General features: G+C 32.6%; 1 protein-coding gene across 6 annotated transcripts in view; it reads right to left on the minus strand.

The window, feature by feature from the left end:
• The window catches only part of slo (calcium-activated potassium channel slo), a 427,716-nt gene that overhangs the window by 146,549 nt on the left and 258,057 nt on the right, over positions 1-23,110 (minus strand). For 3 of the 6 annotated variants that reach the window (XM_069824445.1, XM_069824446.1, XM_069824443.1), the window contains exons 10-11: positions 11,961-11,984; positions 7,560-7,622 (exon numbers count right to left, since the gene is read on the minus strand). In XM_069824445.1, coding sequence (XP_069680546.1) covers positions 7,560-7,622; positions 11,961-11,984 — 87 coding nt within the window. The remainder of the gene's footprint in view (positions 1-7,559; positions 7,623-11,960; positions 11,985-23,110) is intronic. The other 3 variants (XM_069824442.1, XM_069824447.1, XM_069824444.1) reach the window with 1 other exon arrangement.

Raw genomic sequence — 23,110 nt, forward strand, 5'->3', positions numbered from 1 at the left:
TTTGCAAATACATTGCAAAAAACTGTTTGAATCTATCTTTAAAAACGGTTTAGATATATCGGTTTTAGTACAATCCTGCATTGGGTATATTTTTTTTTTTTTCAAATTTGGGTCCCCAAATAATTTGTTTAAATATTTTTATTTGGTTAAGTTGCCACAGCTATGAGCTCTCTACATACAAAAAAGTTAATATTTTACACCAAATAGGAAAAAAGTTAAAAAAACACCATCCTCTCCCCTTAGGCCAATTAACTTTTATTTTACAATTTTTACGATACCTATATGATTAATTTTCTATGCTACAAGTTTTACTTGAAGTATGATATTCACAGGTGCACAGCCTGAAACGGCAAGAAATAATACATTAATAAGAATATTTCTTTCTTTTAACTTATATAAAAGAGGTATAATTTTAAACCTGGGATAAAAAAAAAAACATTCTAAAAATCTATTTTATAAATGTGGAATAAGCATATAAAGTTTCATGTGTGGAGATTCTCATTATATAACACGGTCATAATAACAGCTAGTGAGCTATTGCAAAAAGAGAAATAGAGATATAGAATGGACAAAAACAGAAGGAGGAGTATCAAGAAGCAGCAGCAAGAGCAGCATTCAGAGGAAGTTCAGTACAGCACTAACAGAGGAGCCCAGACTGTAGACAAGGGCTATCAACCCTCCCTCACTCGTTAACAAACTCCAGCATAAAACTTGCCAATTTTGTTTCCCAAGTTCACATCACTGAATACAGAATTGTCTACACAAAGCTTGATTAAGTACCATATCACTAGCATTTAAATACATCTACGTATGTAATTTATGAAATATAACCTTCAACAGTATTGCAAACTAAAGTATCAAATACAAGTTCAAGAATATATACATATTGATGTAATATATGTACAGGTTATGTTTTCATATCATCTCATCTCATCTCATCTCATCTCAGATATTGCTAATATTAATGATTGCGTAGTCTATACAATAGTGGTCTGTAAGTACGAAGAAAATGTCCTTTTATATTAATGCTCTTATAATTCTATTTAAGAAAGTATGTACTCATCTTTTATAGATACTAAATTTTCTTCCCTATTACTTAGCACTAAAACGTAGATATGATAAAATACTTTTTGTTTTATAAACGGTAAAATGGGAGATTAATTGCCCTATACTGCCAATGTTAAATTTAGGCCTACTTATTTAATGATCCATTATATCAGCAACTGAAGATATTATACTGAAATTTCTAAAGGCTCAAAATATAAAGTTTCTTAGCAAACTGACACAATATTATTATTATTATTATTATTATTATTATTATTATTATTATAGATATATTAATTTGTCCTACAGAATTTATCTGTAATTTTGACACTTAATATTTTAGAAGAAAAATTCGCTCCGGCACCGGGGATCGAACCCGGGTCCTTGGTTCTACGTACCAAGCACTCTGACCACTGAGCTACGCCGAATTCAATCCACAGCACCGGACCGAACTTTCCTCCTTCGATGATTCCCTTTGTGGCCTGACTCCAAGTTAGGCAAATATATGTTGACGTAATCCAATGTCAACTGCCATTATACTAGGAGCGCACTCAGCTGAGTGATTTATTGGTCGGGAATCCGCAGTTATTATGCACTGCTAGCTGAGAGAATATTATAGATATATTACTTTGTCCTACAGAATTTATCTGTAATATTGACACTTAATATTTTAAGAGAAAAATTCGCACCGGCGCCGGGGATCGAACCCGGGTCCTTGGTTCTATGTACCAAGCGCTCTGATCACTGATTGAATTCGGCGTAGCTCAGTGATCAGAGCGCTTGGTACATAGAACCAAGGACCCGGGTTCGATCCCCGGCGCTGGAGCGAATTTTTCTCCTAAAATATTAAGTATTAAACTGACACAAGTTTATCAAGAAATACAAGTTGTTAAAAAAGATTTGATCTTTTAAAATTATGTTGATTTTATTTTATTTTTTTCTGACTAAACTAATATCATTCAATGTGCATCCATTTTTTAATGCAATGTTGTTAACATGAGTTTAAAATTTCATCCTTCTATAGTTCTTGAGAAAATGGGGCATTTGCATAAAAAATAACAGTATCAAATCGTTAAAAAAAATAATAAAATCTTTTAGGAACGTATATTTATGATAAAATTTGCGTCAGTTTGGTTAGAAACCTTGTATCTTCATTACGTAAAAATTTCAGTATGATATCTTCAGTAGGTCCTGGGTCTTAAATAAACAAATTGAAAATTAGCGCATTACAGGATGGGGCAGTTAATCTCCCAAGGGGGAAATAATACCAACGAAAATTAAATATACTGGTATACATATTGAGACTGCATGCATATTATCCAGATAATTTAGAAATACAGGTTATTACCTGTAAATTAACACATCTTTGACTGATCAAGAAATTAATTAATTAAATAACTAAAGGTTATTACAAAACCTTCTGTCAAAAGATACTTTTCTACAGTAAGTCCTAAATGTAAGATATAAAAGTTTTTGTACGAAATTTATAGAAACAATGAAAGCAATCACACTGAATTTGGTACAATATGTGCATTGTTAATACCATATTACAAGAAATTTACAAGAATATATTCGTAAGTTTATTTATTACAATAGACCACACTAACAACTATAATAACAAGAATAATGAATTAATAGTCAATTGTTAGATTATGAAATCTGCTTTATTCTATTTATTACGTAAATTAGTGCTCACAATTTCCTAGTAAGTATATAAATCATTATTAATAACCTTATTGTATCTTTTGTACTTTCTCTGCACACAACTTCAAGTTTTACAATGCGAATGTAGCGAACTTTATATAAAAATTGAAAATGTATCTTTCTTTCCTCCATGTGTCTTGATACTTATAAACTACGATTTATATTGGCTACTGTATAATATTCATGCTGAAGGAACTTGACTATCAGAATGCACTACGGAGATAAATCTATCTACGATAGCATTCATTAATAACTAAAGGTTATATACAATTAAAGTTTCCTTCTGCCTGCTGACTTGAATATGTCAAAGATTGTGACACAATTTATAACTGAATATATTTATCAAGATTATTTAGTGTATAAAGATATACATATCATACAGCTCTACAGTTCAAGTCGAATCTTGAACTTCTCATCTTCTTCCTATATTCTTCTCTGTTACTTAAAGATTACGGTTCCTGAACTACAATTCTTTATGACATTTTAATTGAAATTGATAGAAGAGAGAGAATAATTTTACATCTGTTCAGTTATTTACAAGAAGAGCTATTTAATATAAAAAATATAACTATACAACTAAAATAATAGCTGGTGACTTAAAAAAGAATCTTCTGCTTTCTGTTTTTATTTAAATACCACTAACTTCTATTACACAGTTTCAAACTAAAAAAAGAAAGGACTTTGATAATTTTATTGTAAAATGTTCTCTTACAATAAAGGAACTCAGAAAAAATTTATTGACATTTTAACTGTAAAATATCTCCTCCTTCGGAAGTTAAAAGACCAATTAAATAATAGCAATAAAAAGTGTGAATAATGTCTATGTTTAATACAGAAATATGCTAAACGAAAGCTAAACCATTAAATAGGAATCTTATTTATTTCCTTCCGTTTACAATTAAACATAAGAAGAACGTTTTCTTCTATTGATATAATTAACATTATAGTTGATGGTAAAAAATGAGGTTGGGATTAAGACATATAGGTCTGGTTTCTTCAACCTTTGTTATAATGCACCTAACATAGCGTTAATTAACTGTAAGTTAAAAGTATGAATTGCTGTTAAAAATATTGCGTTTCTTCGACTTTACATTTCACATTTTAACATTCTGTTCGTTAACTCTCTGTTAGGACCAGAGATTCTAGAGTTTAACCATAACCTATAACCAAGTATAGGCTCACTTCTGTTTTATGAACTCTGACAACTGCGATTCTCGCTTGTTTCCGTTGTTTGATTCAGAGAGAATAGAAGTCTTTCTGTTCTCTCAGGTTTGATTTCTGCTTCTTTCCTCGTCTGTATCACAATAGCGTGGAGCGGCGTATTGGCATTGCTATTATAAAATGGAAAACACTGGAACAAAAAGAAATCGTGGGACTAATTTCTCTTCGTTCAAAAGAAACCTTCTGCTGGCAATTATTTCCCAGTATAAACCAATTAATGAGAATAAACAAACAAACGAATCTAAGTTGAAAGCGAAAAGTGAGGCTTGGCAGAAAATAGCCTATACCTTTGTATGAACTTCTGGTCTGTCAAATCACAGAAATCATCCGCTCTGTTTATGTATTCATGGATATCATTTTCTAAATAATGCAGATATATAAGTTCAGCATCTAACGCACCAGCCATATTGGATACTACTATGCTAACAGAGAGTTAAATGATTTAACTGCATGAAATTGGGCAGTTAAATTAACATAGGTTTTAACAGCCTGTTAGTACTAACAGCAGTTGAAGAAATGCTTCAACTGTTAAGTTTACAGTTAAAATGGAATAACACACTGTTATAATTTAACAAAGGTTGAAGAAACCGGGCCACACTGTTATAATTTAACAAAGGTTGAAGAAACCGGGCCATAGGGACATAAAAAAAAATATCTACACATACCTATATGATTTACTACCAGTGTATATGAAATGCAATAAGCATAGGGGGTCCAGTGATAATATCTAATTACAATTTAATCACTTAAGATTAAGTCATGGAAACGACTTTCTAGTGTTAAATTGAAACTAAGCAGGTAAATTACCTTATCTGAATAGTTTCGACTTCACTGTTAGTCATCTTCAGAACTAGTGAGAGCCTTGCTTGTTTCCGGTTCCTTCTGGAGTTGCTTTGGTGGGGGAGGTGAGTTTGTGTTGTGTGGAGTTAAATAAGGTGTGTGTTTTGAAATGTAATTGTGTATTAAAGATACGGTACCTATATTGTGAAGTTGTGTTTGTATGTCTGTACAGTTCGTACTGTTCTAATGTATTTAGTTTCTGGTTTTTCGGTTGAATATGTAGGATTTCCATGTCTGTTTCTGTGTTGCCGTAATTGTGATTGGTGTTTATGATATGTTCTGCGTATATGGAGGTATTATCACAGTCTAGTATATACAGTCACGAAGCTTAATACGTACTAAATATGCATCCATAGATAGTTGCTAACCACTAGGATCGCTAATATCGCCTCATTACAGACAATGCGAAATAGTACCAGCACAGTCTGTTGTTCCTAGCACCCTCACAACTCAAGCTTCGTGACTGTATATATTAGACTGTAGTTTTATGTGATTTCATTATGACTATAATGTGTTTATTACATCGCGTTTGAAATGATTTCCCAGTTTGTCCGATGTAGAACTTGTTACAACTATTGCATGTTAATTTGTAGGTTATACTCCTGTTAAGTTGCATTTGTTTGTTTCTCTTATTTGTGTGCTGAGATGTTTTTGTGTTCTATAGGCAATGTTGTAATTTAATTTCCTGAATGAAGATGAGATTTTGTGTGCGTTTTTGTTTTCGTATGTTTGTGTGTTGTAATGTTTCTTTTCTTGCGTTTGTGTTGTGTTTCTTTGTTTCTTGTGATTGTGTTTCGTATTTTTATGATGTTGTCTATCATGTTGGGGTTGTATCCATTCTTTTGTGCTACCTATGTATTTGATAGTGTGTATTTCTTCACTGAAATTTTAATTTCGGAACACGCACACTATTTGACTCTACATTACCGAATACAAACGCATTTGCCACCGAAACACCCCCGGAAGAAACCGGAAACAAATAAGGCTCTCACTACAGTAATTCTAAAGGTGACTTAGGCCATGTCTTAAAGCTGCATTTTCAGCGGAAGCAAATTAGATATGGTGCGTTTTTTTAAAGCGCTTCAGTAAAGCACTTCATGCCTCTGATGCAGCAAAAAGAGGGTCGAAAAAAATGCAATAAGGCCAGCTGACTGCAAAATGGTGGACAATTAATACTGGCTTCTATTACTGCAGTTATAAATTTAAAATTAAAAAAGCGAACATGTTAAATAGTTTGGACTTTCATAATAATGACATGAAATTATTATGGTAATTTGCTAGGAGACGTCGTTGCAAATAGACCACTTTTACACTAAACCTAACCTTAGTGTATACAACGTATACTAAAACACTAACCTAACCTAACGTAACCTGTCACAGATTAAGGAAAAGGTTAGATTAATTATCAAGCTTGGAGTATATTACAGGCCACTGAACGAATATTTCACACGACACGAGTAGCAGGGTTGCCAATACATGCAAACGAAATGATACTAAACGTGAGGAATGTTGCTACAGGTGAAAGATTAGGTTAGGTGTAGTATTATTACTATGTTGGCGACACTGAAACCCACTATCATATTAACGAAATATGGCGAAGTGGAGTCCCCGTAATTTATAATTACCAAGGTTAGGTTAGGTCAGTTTAGGGTTTTAGTATATCTTGCAAAAACAAATTTTAGTAATCTTCATCTTACGATGTTTGGTGACGTATACACGTCCGTTGATGTGACATATTAATGAATTTAAATATTATTATAGTTTCAATCATGCCATGGTATGAAAGAAAAATTTCACAACCTCGAGCGGGAATAGAACCTGCGACTTCCTGTTCTCCGGTCAGGCGCTCTACCACTGAGCTATCAAGTTTGTCTCATGCCAAAGGCTTGGAATTATCCTTTCATACTGGCGACTCTGTTACAGAGTACTGTCCATAGCGTCTGATCTAGTCAACACTGCTTATGGGTTGAAAGAAACTTTACAAATGTAATGTGTAGAGCGCCTGACCGGAGAACAGGAAGTCGCAGGTTCTATTCCCGCTCGAGGTTGTGAAATTTTTCTTTCATACCATGGCATGATTGTGACTATAATAATATTTAAATTCACAAATTTTAGGTTCAGTGTAAAAGTGGTCTATATGCAACGACGTCTCTTAGCAAATTACCATTATGATTAACAGACGGTTTTAACAATAATAAACGTTGTTTCAAGTTAACACTAGAAATTTGTTCCTGTAACTAACTCTTAAGTGATATAAAGTGTTAGAAGTGTATAAGCGAGATGTATAATGCAATTTTAATATCCACTAAAAATGAAGGTTTGAATGAAATAATAATAATAATAATAATAATAATAATAATAATAATAATAATAATAATAATAATAATAATAATAATAATAATAATAATAATAATAGCTAGATATTTCTTCAAAAAACCTGAAAAAAAAAATCAATTAGTAGAAAGGAGCTACAATTAAAATACCAAGCTGACTCAAGTCAGTCAGCAAGCAGAAAGGCAGTCAGATAGGAAATACAGGCAAAATGGCGAGATATACAGACAGACAGACAATCCCATAGCCCACCAGTCTGAACTGCTCTGTTGGTCTGGTCCACACATGTGTGTTTGAAAGATTGCAGAAACAAACAAATAAATTTGTGTCTGAAATTAAATCAGGCTTAAAACTTTCTTCATTGCTTTCAAAATTGCTTTTTTATTTTTCCCTTTAAGTCTCTGTCATTTAGGAAATACCTCGTACGTGCACCTTCTTGGGTAGTTCTGGTGGCGTAAACGTAGGGGGAGGGTGGTGGTCATCTGCAAGAACAAAACCACCCTCAAAACACGTCAACCAGACTCATTCATGTAGGCTAACACACATAGAGGATGGGGGCAACTTTCATGTTACAGAACTAAACCACACACCCATCAAAATTATTGACTTCAACTATGAGTTGCCACTTATTTGTATTTTAAGGGTAATCCAACACTTAGCTGAAGGCCTCATTTCTGTGATAATTTGTTTTTTGGAACAGCAAATGACAGAAACTTTCACAGTTTTAATTTAGTGTGGATAAAAAAACTGAACCAAAGAGGGAATTTCACAGACAAAAAATCTATAAGCACACAGTAAAATTTACAGCTGTTTTTAATTAAGTAATAAATAAAATTAAACACGGACATTCAAATGTACAATTATAGCCAAAAAAGGTCTGTTATAATCTTTCATAAGATAATTAGCTTTGTTACAAATTTACCAATCTTATGACTATGGTACAAAAATATATGTATCATACATTCTACCTTCCTGCTACACAAAAAGAGGGTAAAAATTCAGCAAATCATCTAATTAAAACATTCAAATATTATTTCACATCAGTTATAATCACAGCCACATGATGCTGACAGCTAAGTGAAGAATTTCTTCTGTAAACAATTGTCATGCAAAACCATTCTACTTGACAGCTCTCATTACGTGTTTCTTTGTTTTTTATGTTAGAGTTAGAAAACTTCTATTATTTACTCACATTCAACAACACAAATATCAATCAATCTTCTTAATATATCCAACTGTTTGCTGACAAAAAAGTTCACTATAGTTCACAAATATATAAAAATTAAAATTTATAAAATTTTAAACACAGGAATCGTCTCTTAATGGAACATTACGCCCTACGAAAAATATTTCGAAATATTGGAAACTACAATACCGGTAACATCTATCTCCAATGGTGATGAGGGTCAAATAATATTAATAAAGAGTATAACTAACCGGTATTTTAGTTCATAGAAAGAATATACGAACTTGTATGGGTGAATGTGAGATTAATTAAAAATTGGAAACTAATCTACTAAAAGTAAGTAATATCAGCTTTTATCACTCCTTACCAGTCACAAGCTCCAAATCAACCTAAAAAATATAATTTTATATACACGACACATATCCAATAGAAACAACCATGGAAAGCTAGAGATTTCTCAGATACATATTTCTAACTCCCACACAATGCTCATGTTTAATGCATGCTTTACTCCCTGTAACATTTGCAGGACTCAGGAATATGAGCATCTTACAAGAATCTCATATGCAAACGAGGCCCAATTCTATAGAATATGTTTGATTAGTAACACTACACTACATATTCTAGTTACAGCTATTTGTAATATCTGGCAACTGTTCCAATCAGTGTAGTGCAATTCAAATCAAATCACCACCATCACCACACAACAATACAACAATGGAGTCATTAAACAAGACACACTGAGGGCCTGCAAGAGATGTCTAGCCACAGTCTACAACACACACACATACACACATATAGTATTAAACATGCCTGAGACTAGAACACTTGTCACAGATGCCTCAGTACATCAGTCAGACAACCAGAAGACTCGCAATTCTCTGAAGCAGGCTCTGACAAGTGTATGTTACTCTATCCTTTTCCTGGCCAATATTATTAACCCATTTAGCCATCTTGAATTCTACTTGAATCAGTGTAAATTTATAGGTTATCTTATGGAGAGTGCATTTGGGTACCATACACTGATAAATTATTTCAACTATAAATTATACTAAAATTTACTCACAAAAAAACATAATAAAACAAATTACAATTTTAACGATATAAAGATCCTTCATCTGTATAAATACAATCTCGCAATATTTTGGAAGTCTGTTTACTACCTCCCATATACTGTGTGTAACAGAGTTTGCTATACATAGGGATCCAACATGGAAAATCAATTATTTGTAAATACTGGTGCTATCTTCCTTATATGTTTCACAGAAAAATGATATAAGAAAAAATGTTAAGAGGTTAAAAATACATCGAAATGCACTAGGCCTAATAACTAATTTATTTTATCAATACGGTAAGAGGAATTAATTAAATGAAATTCTGAAATTCTTGCCGGGTTTTGTACGATATCAATTATGTTATTTAATTGCGTATTTGTCCATAAAACTCGATGATAAAATGCCTACAGTAGAAATAAAAAAATAATTGATGTAGAAGAAACAAATGTAAAATGTTAAATAAAGCAAATGTAGTTACATTTTAGAATTTTATTTAATTAATTCCTCTCAACCTAATAAGAAAATAAAATAGTTATTAGTGCATTTCGATGTATTTTACTCCCTTAACATTTTTTTAAGTATAAAATTTTCTAGTCAAACATACAGAAATGATAGTAGTTATAAATATTTAATTAATTTGTTAAATCCGTATGTAAGTTACCGGTTACACAGTATAAAATAGAGGTTAGGTACTTCATGAATAAATAGCAATATAAAATATTACCGTACATTTGTATTTATATAACTGCATTATACAGTTAATTGATACAAATGTGCTCTAAACATCAATATGAAACAGTTTTAGTTCTGTCATTAAGATACAGGCTATATTAAAAATGCCTACTGCGTAATTAATAATCTGGAATGACTTCCACGCGACTGATACAGTCGCGTATAGAAAAAATGGTACCGGTAGGTAGAAAAATACTATAAATTCCGGTTACAACAAAATTCACTAATTAATTCAACGCATGTCTCCAAAACAGGAAATTAATTAGCTGAATTTTGTATTAACATTACAATTTATATTTGAATAAACTTCTTTTGTAAAATACAGTCTTAACTATGATTAGGTTTTGGTACGCGATATATTTCCATTAAGAAATACTGCACATGTATTTGTTACACCCTCCCGTCAAATCCCTTCACCCCAAAAATCCAGAGTTTTCACGGGAGATGGAGTGTATCATTCAAAACTAATTAAGAAGTTTACTGCGTCAAATGGAGTTCATTACAAGGGAAACAATAGCTTGTTTTAAATGCAAAACACAGTAGCCTATAAGAGGAGCTATTATACGAGAATTCGAGCAGGCAAAAGGGCTCTAACTTTGTCCAGGAAGCAGAAGGTATGAACTATAGCACACAGGGATTGGTGAGCTTATGAGCATGCCACAGTCGCTAGTCAGCTCTGCAGTGAAGAGGCAAAGGAAATAGAATGGAGGCCAGGATTGGGTGACATGCCCCATTCAATGGTGGCACCAACACACTAATAAAACAGCTGGAATAAAACAACTGAAATGAAATATCAGTCATCAGGATTGGGAAAGTAAGAAGGAAAATAAGAACAAATAAGAAAAAGAATTGCTTTTTTATAATGCAGGATTCAAGAGAGTAACAGATACCACCAAGTTACAGTAGGATCTAATGTTGGCGACAGATTCTCGTATAACTGAGCGTAATGGCGCTTAGAAGGACACTATCTTGTTAAGTTTAAGATTGAGTCACTATATTTGTAAAAAATAAATTATAAATGTTGTTCTTAAAGACACAAAAATTTGATTTTAATAGAGTTTAACCTGAAATGCATTGAACAATTGCTGACTTTTTTAATTTTACCAATTAATATCATGTAGTAACATTCATATTTTCTGTGAAAAATATTAAACACGGCATAAATCGATTTTTAATTCACTCATAAGTACGTATTGTCTTTAGCATAATCAGTAACGAAGTCTTCACGCTCGAGAATTTAAATCATATTTCATAATTAAAGCTGTTGGAATTGTTATGCTAATTATACTGCTTTATTAACAGTATGGGATATCCGGACAATTTTACACCTGTAAATCCTTCATATACTTAAAAACTAACGACTTTATTGCTTAGTTAATTATATTTACTTACAAAAAAAAATAAAAATAATTATAGTAAACAATTATAATAGGCCCAACGTAGAATAGACAAGCATAATTTAAGGACGACAATTAAATTTATACTTAGATACAGAAACAAAGGTTATATCTCATGTATTTCAAATAATCATTCAATAAAAATATGTCAGTTATTACTTGTATGTCCTCCTCTTGCGGTTTTTGTTATTCCGAGATTCTCGGCCGTCTTTTAGATCCATATGTAACGTGGGGAAAAGATGGATAGAGATATGAGAACATATGTTCACATGAAGGAGAAAGAGATAGAGAGAGTGAGTGAGTGAAAGATCAGATTGAGTGAGTGACAGAGAAAGTGAAACAAGATTCAGTACAAGACTTGGAAAGTTGTGTGCACGCAGAGAAAGATAGATATAGAGAGAAATCCAAATCCTCAATGAGCGAGCGATTCAGCTGATTGGCCTAACTTACTTGCGTACAGGTAGTCCTCGTCAGCTATCAGCCAATAGGAGAACAGGAGAGAGAGTGAGAAAAAAAAAGAACAGAGAGAAAAAAATAATGAGGAGAAGTGAACTGATTTCTTCATAAACTAAAGAACAGAAAAAAATAACATTTCTTTTTTAATATCAAGAAAGTAGCAGCAGAAAAACAGTATTCTATATAGAGTTTCTATAGACAAGTAGTCATACTACATCCTAGCTCCAAGAAACACAGCTAATTCAGCTTCCAAACACTTTCCAAAATTAGCAACAGACGACAACTATTGGAGTTGTCTTAGTAAGTCATAACAAAATCCACAAAACACATTGTTTTTCTAGACTCTTCCACTATAGTTAGGTGACTCCAGTACACAGACTTTACATCATTCTGAACCGCCAGATCTGCTACACTTCCTTCAACACAAGATATAATTTGTAATCTAAATATTTAAGTTGTGAAACTTCGGTTAGAACATTTAGCATTCATTCGTTTTACCTAACTTTTTTTTTTTTTTTTTTTTGCAAATGTAGCTATTAGGAAGTATTATAAGTTTTAATTAACCCTCTTGCTATCAAGCTTATAATAGATAATAAACTCCATTTCATTTTTTCGATCGTCGTTTAAATGAAACAAAACAGATCTAAAATATGAGTGGTATAAAATAAAAAATAATAATAATTGAAAACGTAACCCTTAAACTTGCAGATCTTTATTTCTCACACTAATTTATTAAACTGAGTCGGAATGTAAAGAAAACAACTAACACAATGTCCATAACATATTATTTTGTTGTACAGAGTGATTTATATAGAACTAACTAACACATTTATTTCTTCCTTTCTTTATTTCAAAACGAATTATGCTAGCCACAATTTGTTACACCTCAAGTGTAGAATTTATTTGGGAGATTACTAACCTCTATAACATATGTTGAAAATTCTTTATTTATTAGGCTGGAAATTCACTTAATGACCGGTTTTTAACATCAAATTAAGTAGGAGTTTTGATTCCCTGTCATGGGATACGCAGATGTTTATTCTTTATTCTGTATATTTGTCATCAAAATTATTATTCTTTTAGAGATCCTATTGTTTCCAATTTATTTACCAGTCCCAGTATTGTGTTTCTTTGGGGGAATTACGAACATCAAATTCTCTCTGGTATGCCCTTTGAGCAGCTGTAATTGAATTTGTAATTCAGTATTGCTTCATAAGGAAGAATCATTGATTTAATGTGTACTGCATTTTCAGTGACTAAAACAAAATGTCGAAAACAACTGCCAACAATAAGGAATAAAGAATAAACATCTGCGCATCTCGTGACAGGGAATCAAAACTCCTGCTTAATTTGACGTTAAAAACTAGTCATTAAGAGTATGTGTACGTGAATGATCACAAATATTATCAGAAAATGCAGGCTCTAAATTTCTAAAATTTTATAAGAAAATGAACTCACAATTCGACAAAAATTACAAGGTACCACAACAATTAGAACTTAAATATCTGATAAAAGTATAATAATATTTTTCAAACCAGTTTTATCAAAGTATGAAAAAAAAATTCTGCAGTGACATCATTTGGTAACCATAACAATCCATAACATTGTTATGGTCTCTCTGACATCTTTAATATTTTTCCTGCATGTAATTAAACGCTTATTTCTGAAAAGTAGACTACTCTTAGACATGTAGAGTGTTTATTTTAATATAATTATTTTTTTATTTGTCCTACATAAAATATATTAAAATTTACATAATGTTTTGTGACCTAATTTTTCTATTTTCAAAGAAATGGCATTATTGTAGTCTATCTTTTGCATAAATGCATGTCACATCAGTGTACAAAATTTCAGAATTCTATCCCTAATGTTTGTGGAGTTATGAAGTAATGTGTGAAAATTTTCAAATTTTGGAAAATGTAATTTAAAGTAAACAGTGAATTCTAAAAAATATTATTAGTAACCCTTTTTATACTTTTATCATATATTTAAGTTCTAATAAGTCTTGTTGTGGTACCTTGTAATTTTTGTCCAACTGTGCGTTCATTTTCTTATAAAATTTTAGAAATTTAGAGCCTGTATTTTCTGATAATATTTGTGGTCGTTCACGTACATATACCCTTAAGTAAATTTCCAGCCGAATAAATAAAGAATTTTCAATATTTGCTATAGAGGTTAGTAATCTCCCAAAGATGCTCTACATTTGAGGTATAACAAATTGTGACTAGCATCATTCGTTTTGAAATAGAGAAAGAAGGAAATGTGTTGGCTCTAAATAAATCACTCCGTATAATACTATATTCTGTAATTTATACGATGAAAGAGTAATGGAACGGAGAAAAATTCTCTCCGGCGCCGGGATTTGAACCCGGGTTTTCAGCTCTACGTGCTGAAGCTTTATCCACTAATATATATGATATGCGTAAATCACTTCGTGATTTAAGACGGCGCTTATTCCGTCGGATCCCGGCCAACTAGTCACTCATAACGAGTGCACCTCAGCACATGTGTGGACTTCAGTCCTATGTTCATAGACATCTATGACATAGTGCAGAGGGCGGCCACTAGAGGGAACCCAAGAGTTGGAACTTAATCAGAGACAATTCTGTCCGACGCCGGGGTGGTATCCGGTGTGGCTTAGTGGATAAAGCATCAGCACGTAGAGCTGAAAACCCGGGTTCAAATCCCGGCGCCGGAGAGAATTTTTCTCCGTTCCATTACTCTTTCATCGTATGATGACGCAGAATATCTGCATGGAAATATCATATGTACTTCGGTACATTAAAATAATATATTCTGTAATTTTGTTTAAATTTAATTTTCCTACCAATTCCTTTTCTGTTATTTTATTAAAATTACAGCACAGGCTAAATTAAATACTGTATCCTATAGGATACTTTGCCAATTTAAGGGTTGTTGTAAAATAGGGTGAGTTAATGATGGTGTAAAGGCTGGTTTACAATAAACCGGGAACGGAAACGACGGGAACGAGAACGGAAATAATATTAAAATAAATATATTTAAATACATTTATTTTAACATTATTTCCGTTATCGTTTCCGTTCTCGGTTTATTGTGAACCAGCCTTAAAAGTCAAACAATAAAGATTAAATAAAATGTAACATACAAACAAGAAACTTATCACATTTAAGGCACTGATAGCATGAAGATTAAATTAAACGCACTTCAATGCTCGATACTATTTTAAATTAATTTTAAGTACAGCAGTTCTGGCAGGTTCACATAATGACAGCCAAGATCACCAGCTAGTGGTTAGAATACTAAAAGAAGGAAATGGGGCGTTGGCGGTGGATGCTTCATGCACCGCAGTATTAGTAGTTAGTGAGAGTGGCCACAACCGAGACAGTGAACACACATCACGACAATAACTGCGAGGGAGAGGGGGACACAAACAACGAGGGAGACTACAACACTCACACACCGTGTTGTGTTGTCGTGTCAGCCAGCAGCTCTCAATTCTCCGGCCTCATCATTGCTCAGGGATGTGTTAAAATACTGGGCTGGCCTTGGGGAGTATCGTGTACGTGTGTGTACGTATTTATGTTTAAGTTTTTTCTCGCTTATGTTTATGTACAGCTTTAGATTACATCATACCAGTGTACGCTGCAGAACTTATTGCCTAAATCCACAAAATTTGCTTCGTAACAAATGTTTCTGCACGTCAATATATTGAGACTGCAGGGACCTCTGATGGCCGAAATAAAAAAACACATGTAAAAAATTATGACTAGCACAAAAATCAATAGACAAGTATTTAAACTAAAAATGCTTGTCTTTTAAATAAAAGTTAGGCTTCATAAAAAAATAGGAGTTAAATCAGATGAGTGATGACTTATTGGTGTCACTTATGAGGTTCCAACCTGTCTTCGGACAGTTGACTAAACAATAAAAACACAGTCTTTTGTTTAAACTTTCAAGTAAATCTCAGCCATTAATATTGAAATAAAATATAGAAACAATAGACTGAAAATAACTTTTTGGCTAAAATTCAGGCATGGACAAAGATTTGGGTTAACAGGGACCAGCTATCACATTTTGCCATTTCGTATATATTTTTTAACTAATATGTATAGTTACGAGACAAAAGGTTTTTTCCTTCTTTTTGTTTTTTAGCTTTATTTCTGCTGTTGTGAACCAACTTGACCTTACATTGTTCCTCGTTTGTATTTCAATCCTTGTAAATATAACAACAATAATAATAATCATCATCAGTGGCGTGGCAGCCCATGAAGAGCCAAGATCGACTTACCAACTGCTGACCTCACACTCACATGCTTTAGCAAAGGTGAACAGTCAACCAACCAGAACGTGGATAACGTGTGGTCAGCACGATGATCCGCTCAGCTGGATTTCACTATCTATCGTAGCTTCTCAAATTCATCCGAAGTTGGGTGGACAACAGTCCCATACACTGGCCAAAATATTTTGAAAAAATTCCTGCCCCATGAGGACTCGAGCATGAGTTCGGGCATGATGCCTAGATCACGACGCTACAGGCTTTATATTGGCCATTAAAAAGAATTCAGTTCATTGTAGATACTGAGTAACAATAAAAATACGCAATAAAATAGTAGGCCTATACGACATAGTTTACAATTATAAAGTTTCAGAGTGTGTCGAATGAGACTTTTTTTAATATCTATGAGGATAAGTAAAGGAGGTTTCAACTTCATTAAACAGTGCCAATAAAGAATATCTAATTGACTTTAATTTACGTTCGAAGCTTTGTTGGTCTTATTTTTAGTAGGTTATTTTACGACTCATTATCAACATCATAGGTTATTTAGCGTCTGAATGAGATGGTGATAATGCCAGTGAAATGAGTCTGGGGTCCAGCACCGATAGTTACTCAGCATTTGTTTATATAGGACTGAGGGAAAACCCGGAAAAAAACCTCAACCAGGTACCTCGACCGGGAATCGAACCCGAGCCACCTGGTTTCGCGGCCAGACGCGCTAACCGTTACGCCACAAGTGTGAACTTGTTGCTCTTAAGCGGAAGTAATTCAAGACTATTCATAATTAAGATTTTAGAGTGGCAATATTCTCATGATAAATTTATTTTAAAACTTTATTAGACCTGAAAGTGACAATACTGTTTTTCTGTTTATTATTATTACAGCCATCTTCCAACCTCATCATAAATTAATGTCTAAATCTGCGCCTGATTTGATTGTTGATCTCATGCATAAAATTATGAGAAATTTCTATTTCGAAATTAAATTTAAAAATGGATTACCAATCTGAATTGATCTTTCGCAGTGTACAACAAACAGTACAACCTTGACACACAGTTAATTACCTGGTTAGTGACTTTTAATCAGTTTTTAATGACACTTTATCTATTGTGTAGTTACCTAGCATCGGTGGAATTTTTATAGCAATATGGTGTTTGGCAAAATGAGATGATCAGCCATTTGTTTTAGAGATGGGGAAGCCTCGAAAAAAATCAAACCACGGCTGAGTGCAATCTTGAATTAAAGGTCAGATATATAATAATAATCAAGAGATGTAAAATATGAACCTTACTTCTCTTTAATATTCCAACATCACTTACATGGAACACAGATATGGTGTCCACTTGGTAAAATTATATGTCCACGATAAATAAGTCCAAATAAAAGAATGCCCATGATTTCCGAAGTCCACAACAGAAATTAGTAACTGTGGAATGTTCAATAGATATATTCATTTTTGAGTAAGGACATTCACAGAAAAATTTATTATAATATTAATTAGTACATATAAAAAAATATTGCGTCAAGTAAAAAATAGATTTCCTTTAATGCTACTATTACATAATTTTATTAATTTTTTGTAACTCCGCATTTCATAAATCTTGAGGTGAGAGCCAATGCCTTTCAGGCAGTAACTTACTACCGGTATGTTAACTTCATTTTTGTATGTGTACGTAATAATTCTGAACTATTTACCCTACTTGTAAATTCAGAACGTATAACTTATTAATGAGATATCTAACAATTGGTGGCCACTAACCAGCTACGTAACATTGCAGAATATGGAGGTTACATTAGTGGACTTAGCTGTGGACCAAAACAGAGTGGACTTTAAAAATGTGGATACAAAATTCAATGGTCAAAAGAATATGTGGACATAAATATGATTGTACGTTTGTGAAAAACGTGTCTTTGAATTTATTTACACTTTTTCTGTGAAAAACAAACATATCTCATAAATAACGAAAATATTTCTTTCTATAGCTCAGATAAATTATTGGCAAAACTATAATTAAAAATTAAACAGTCAAAGAGTATTACTATTGTAGTAAATTAAATACTTATTTCAGTATAAATGTATCGGAAAAACATACAAATATTGATGTACACTTTTTCGTCCTTTTATTTTCTTTTAATAAAGAGAATCACGATGTGCTGTACATAAACAATGGCGACTGTTTAGTGTAAACATTCAATAATATGTTGTGTAAGAGCCCACCTGTCTGGAATACAGTTGCTCCCTCTAGAAGCCTGCCTTAACAGGTGTTGATGAGGTATGAACATCGGGTATAGTTCGTTATTCACATGTACATATGAAACTGTTTCATGATATACACGTAGACAAGTGGACATCCATTTCTGAAGAAATTTTACATCGCAGAGCTAAGACATAAATGAGATACAAGAGTGTGATTTACTCGTTCGAAAGAATTTAATTTCAAGATCATAATTATAAGACAGTAGTCTGAATCTAGAGTTTCAAATTGAAATATTATTTGCTATTTTTTTAGTTGGTTATTTAACGAAGCTGTATCAACTACTAAGTTATTTAGCGTCGATGGAATTGGTGATAACGAGATGGTATTTAGCGAGATGAGATCGAGAATTCGCCATACATTACCTGACATTCGGCTTACGGTTGGGGAAAACCTCGGGAAAATCCCAACCAGGTAATCAGCTCAAGCAGGAATCGAACCCGCACCCAAGCGCAACTCCGGAATGGCAGGTAAAGGCTGATTCACAATAAACTGGAAACGGAAACGACAACGAGAACGGAAATAATGTTAAAATAAATGTATTTAAATGTAAGCATTCACAATAGTTAATTATGAATGCTCACATTTAAATACATTTATTTTAACAATATTTCCGTTCTCGTTCCTGTTGTCGTTCCCGTTCCCGGTTTATTGTGAACCAGCCTTAAGTGCTTAACCGACTGAGCTATGCTAATATTCTTTGTTATGAAGAAAGTTTCATTTAGAAGCTAATTTCGCCAATTGATTGGTACTTCTGCATGTTGTCAGGCATTGTTCACGTGTAGCTAAAATTTTCCTTTGATACCTTAACTTCCGTCACTCAAATATTACTTCAGTATAATTTAATTAACTGTTGCAAATTGAGCTCATTTCAAAAGCATATTCATTTTCTAACAATTTTCTAAGTAATGAAAAATACGCAAAAACAAATGGAAATTTCTGTCTGTGGAGAGCTTTTATAAAATTGTTAACGGGGTGTTATTTTAAGCCCAATTTTTTTTATCTGAAATTAAACGGATATCTGAAGATGTTCTAGTGTCATGGTTAGTACGATGTCAACAATAGTATCTTATAAAATGATAATATTGCTCATTGCGTCTTTTGTACATATATTTTGGTTAAAGTTTCTTGATTTTTGGGCAAGTAAAATGCATAGGTAATTATATTTTATGATATTTGTCTTTTTGTAACGCGATGATGAGAAAATTACTTAAAAAATATATACGTAATATTATGAATGTTAATAAAGTTCTTTGTTGGAAATATTATTTTTTGAAATGCCTGTTTTCATCATTCTTTGGAAATAGCTTCAGAATATTTATCTTTTCAGAGAGTTGTAAAAATAACACTAAAAGAAAGAACCGTACACTTCAAACTTCACCCATTTGCAACGAATATGAGAAAGAATATATCCATGCATATGTAAATGAAGACTATAATTTTCCATCACATAATAAACATCATTTTATTTCTGCTCTCAATGCAATATAAATGGTTAATTTGAGATTTTGGGTCCATAATATATTTAAATGCTTTTCGAAATAAGTTATGAAGGAGTGAGATTAAATATAGATATTGCCTTTTCATATATATTATATAGGGAAAAATATAATAAAAAAAATATATATCGAAAAAGGGAAGAAACATACAGTATGTATATTTTAACAATATGCATCAACATGGTGTCAGAAATGAGACCAGATAATATGTAGTCTATTATAGTCGCGACGCTGTTATTCCCGGCGTGACTCCTCCTCTTTGCTTACGTCTTAGGAAGTCAAGGCTCTATAAAGTCTAGGTAGGTAGTATCGTTCGCCATTTTTGTTCTTTCGTTGCCGAGCTACCATACGAGGAATCTATTTGCCACACCGTTAAACATTATCATGTCGTAGCTTCTATGATAATAAATCAAACGCACTGTAATTCAGCAAATAATTGAGCGGCAAATAACGTATTCGTGTGCTTTCTGCGAACGCCAACGAAAGAGCCAAAATGGCGGGCGATTATATTAAGTATTTATCGAGCCTTAAGAAATTAATAACGTCTTCCTCAGCGAATCACAAGACGCACACGTTTAAATGTAGCCGACCTGCAACGCGATTGGCTGCCGGAAATTAGAACAACGGGACTATAGAAATAAAATGTTCACAATCATTTCGTTCACAAATTAAGTTTTAAAAAATATCATAATTTTCTATGGCCTCATTCGCAATTATTTTACCTATGCGATTTTTTAAAATCAAATTATAGGACCTAACCCAATCCTCAAACAAATCATCAGAAATGCATGTCCACTTGGTGATAATAAGGTAATTTATTCTGGCTTAATATAAACATGTTTTTAAAGTCAAATATTTCTGTTTCTTGGAAGAGCTGTAGCAAGTTCCCTATTACATTATATAATTGATTAAATATTCTTACATCTGTTAAACATAGACGGGTAATTGCAAAATTTGTGGCACATATTCATCCTGTGAAATACATAAAATTCTTTCAGAAGAGTTCAATATTTACCTAATAGACACAGTATCAAACTTCACATATTCCAACAAAACGTGCAGTCATTTGTGTGTGCTCTCACTTCTAATGAAACATTTCATTTCATTCATTGTGAATTATGTGGAAAGTAAACACACCATGCATGTTTCTTACCACATTCAGCCTTCTCGGAAATATTCAGTGCTGTGAATAAATGTACAAATATCAGCGACTACATAACTGAATTTTTACGGCCAAAATCGAAATTATAGGAACATTACATAATCTTTCAGCAGTGGTATCTGGTGATAAGGATGTCTGCTTTATTTTCATATCGCAATACGTTCTAACACAAGAAATCGTGGCCCAGAATTTATGTCTCTGTTTAGTACATAAATTGCTGGTTCATTCTTGTTGATAAGTGAAGCTACCAGAACTCCAGAATAAAAAAAGTAACTCACCAAGGACATTCTAATAATAATGAACTCGTATCACGAAAATAATAAACAAAATAGAAGTTTAGAATGGTTGTAGGCGAAATGTTTAGTAATAAGTAACACACTTAAGAGGAGATAGTTAAGTAATTGATTAACTAGCGGACTTACTCGTGATAATTATGTAAGTCTGTGTGGCTTACAGCTGTTTCGGTGCTTCATCACACCATCCTCAGAGCCTACTAGATCTCGGCGTCATCTCGAACTTCTCTGCCTGTTGTGTGGGTGCGTTTGATTGTTGAAAGGTGTTGAAAAATGGAGTCAAATAGTGTGTATGTGTACTTAAATTGATCTGTGTGTTGAGAATTTGATCGGGGTGTGTTTTAGTGTGTTTGTATATTTCATATTGTTCTAGTGTGTCGAGTTTTTGGTTCTTGGGTTGTATGTGTTGGATTTCCATGTCCGCACAATCAAACGCACCCACACAACAGGCAGAGAAGTTCGAGATGATGCCGAGATCTAGTAGGCTCTGAGGATGGTGTGATGATGCACCGAAACAGCTGTAAGCCGCACAGACTTACATAATTAACACGAGTAAGTCCGCTAGTTAATCAATTACTTATATTCAAGTGTTAAAAGTAGTGTACGAAGGATTCAAAATGGAAGATAGTTGTTTTGATGTATAAAAAATTAGAAAAATATCAGACTGCCATAGATTTGGTCCTAACAATAGTAGCTTTCTGAAATTTGTCATCTGGCAACTGACGGTTTAAATTTTATTACCATTGAGAACTACAGAAAATGAATAAATTGCATTAATGTATAGTGATGTAATAATAATAATAATAATAATAATAATAATAATAATAATAATAATAATAATAATCTAAAAAAACCTTCAAATTAAAAAAATATAGCCTATATATAATTTCTAGTTTACAGTGCAATAGATAACAACCATTGTAGGTTAATTCAACAGCCAAAGGTTTTCTTATTAAGAACAAAAAAATTCAAAAAGCTACGATCATTACAAATAAATCTATGGCAATGTGATTTCAGGAGACTATTTCTAATTTTTCATACATCTTAACAATCATTTTCCCTTAAAACATTTCGACACACTGAGTTGTATGTTCAAAGAAAACCGTTAAGTTACTGCTTATTATGCAGTAATTACGACACATGAAAAAGCTTAAATATTGAGACAGATATTCAAGTAACTGTAGAGCAAATGGAATAATTATTATTGTGAACAAAATTGAGAAAAATCTCATGCTGTTACTGGTGCACTTTATTGAAACATGAAAGACCATTTATACTCGTATTCCAGATTTTTTATAATTAAAAAAATAAAGATATCATAAATTCTCAACTTTTAAAGCTTTTAAGTACTGGTATTAGTTTAAGAAAAATATTTAACAAGACCAATGATTCCTTTCTAGCTCCTGGAAATTAATTCAAGAAAGGTTACGATACCACTGCTTTTAGACTAACTGTAATCAAAATGACACCGAACTGCATGTGTTTAGAAATTTAGTTTAAGAATTACCTATAATGCAGTCTATTCATTGATTACAATTAGGTATTTCTAAAAAGTCCAAAAGGCAACATTCCTATATTAAGCTAATAAAAATAAAATAAAAATGTTTTCTTTTTTTTAACTCAACAGAAAAATAATTTTAGACTGGGAACTTGTACACTACTTCATTATTATAATGT

Source organism: Periplaneta americana, chromosome 4 (genome assembly GCF_040183065.1).
Source record: "Periplaneta americana isolate PAMFEO1 chromosome 4, P.americana_PAMFEO1_priV1, whole genome shotgun sequence".
Classification (NCBI taxonomy): Eukaryota; Metazoa; Arthropoda; class Insecta; order Blattodea; family Blattidae; genus Periplaneta; species Periplaneta americana.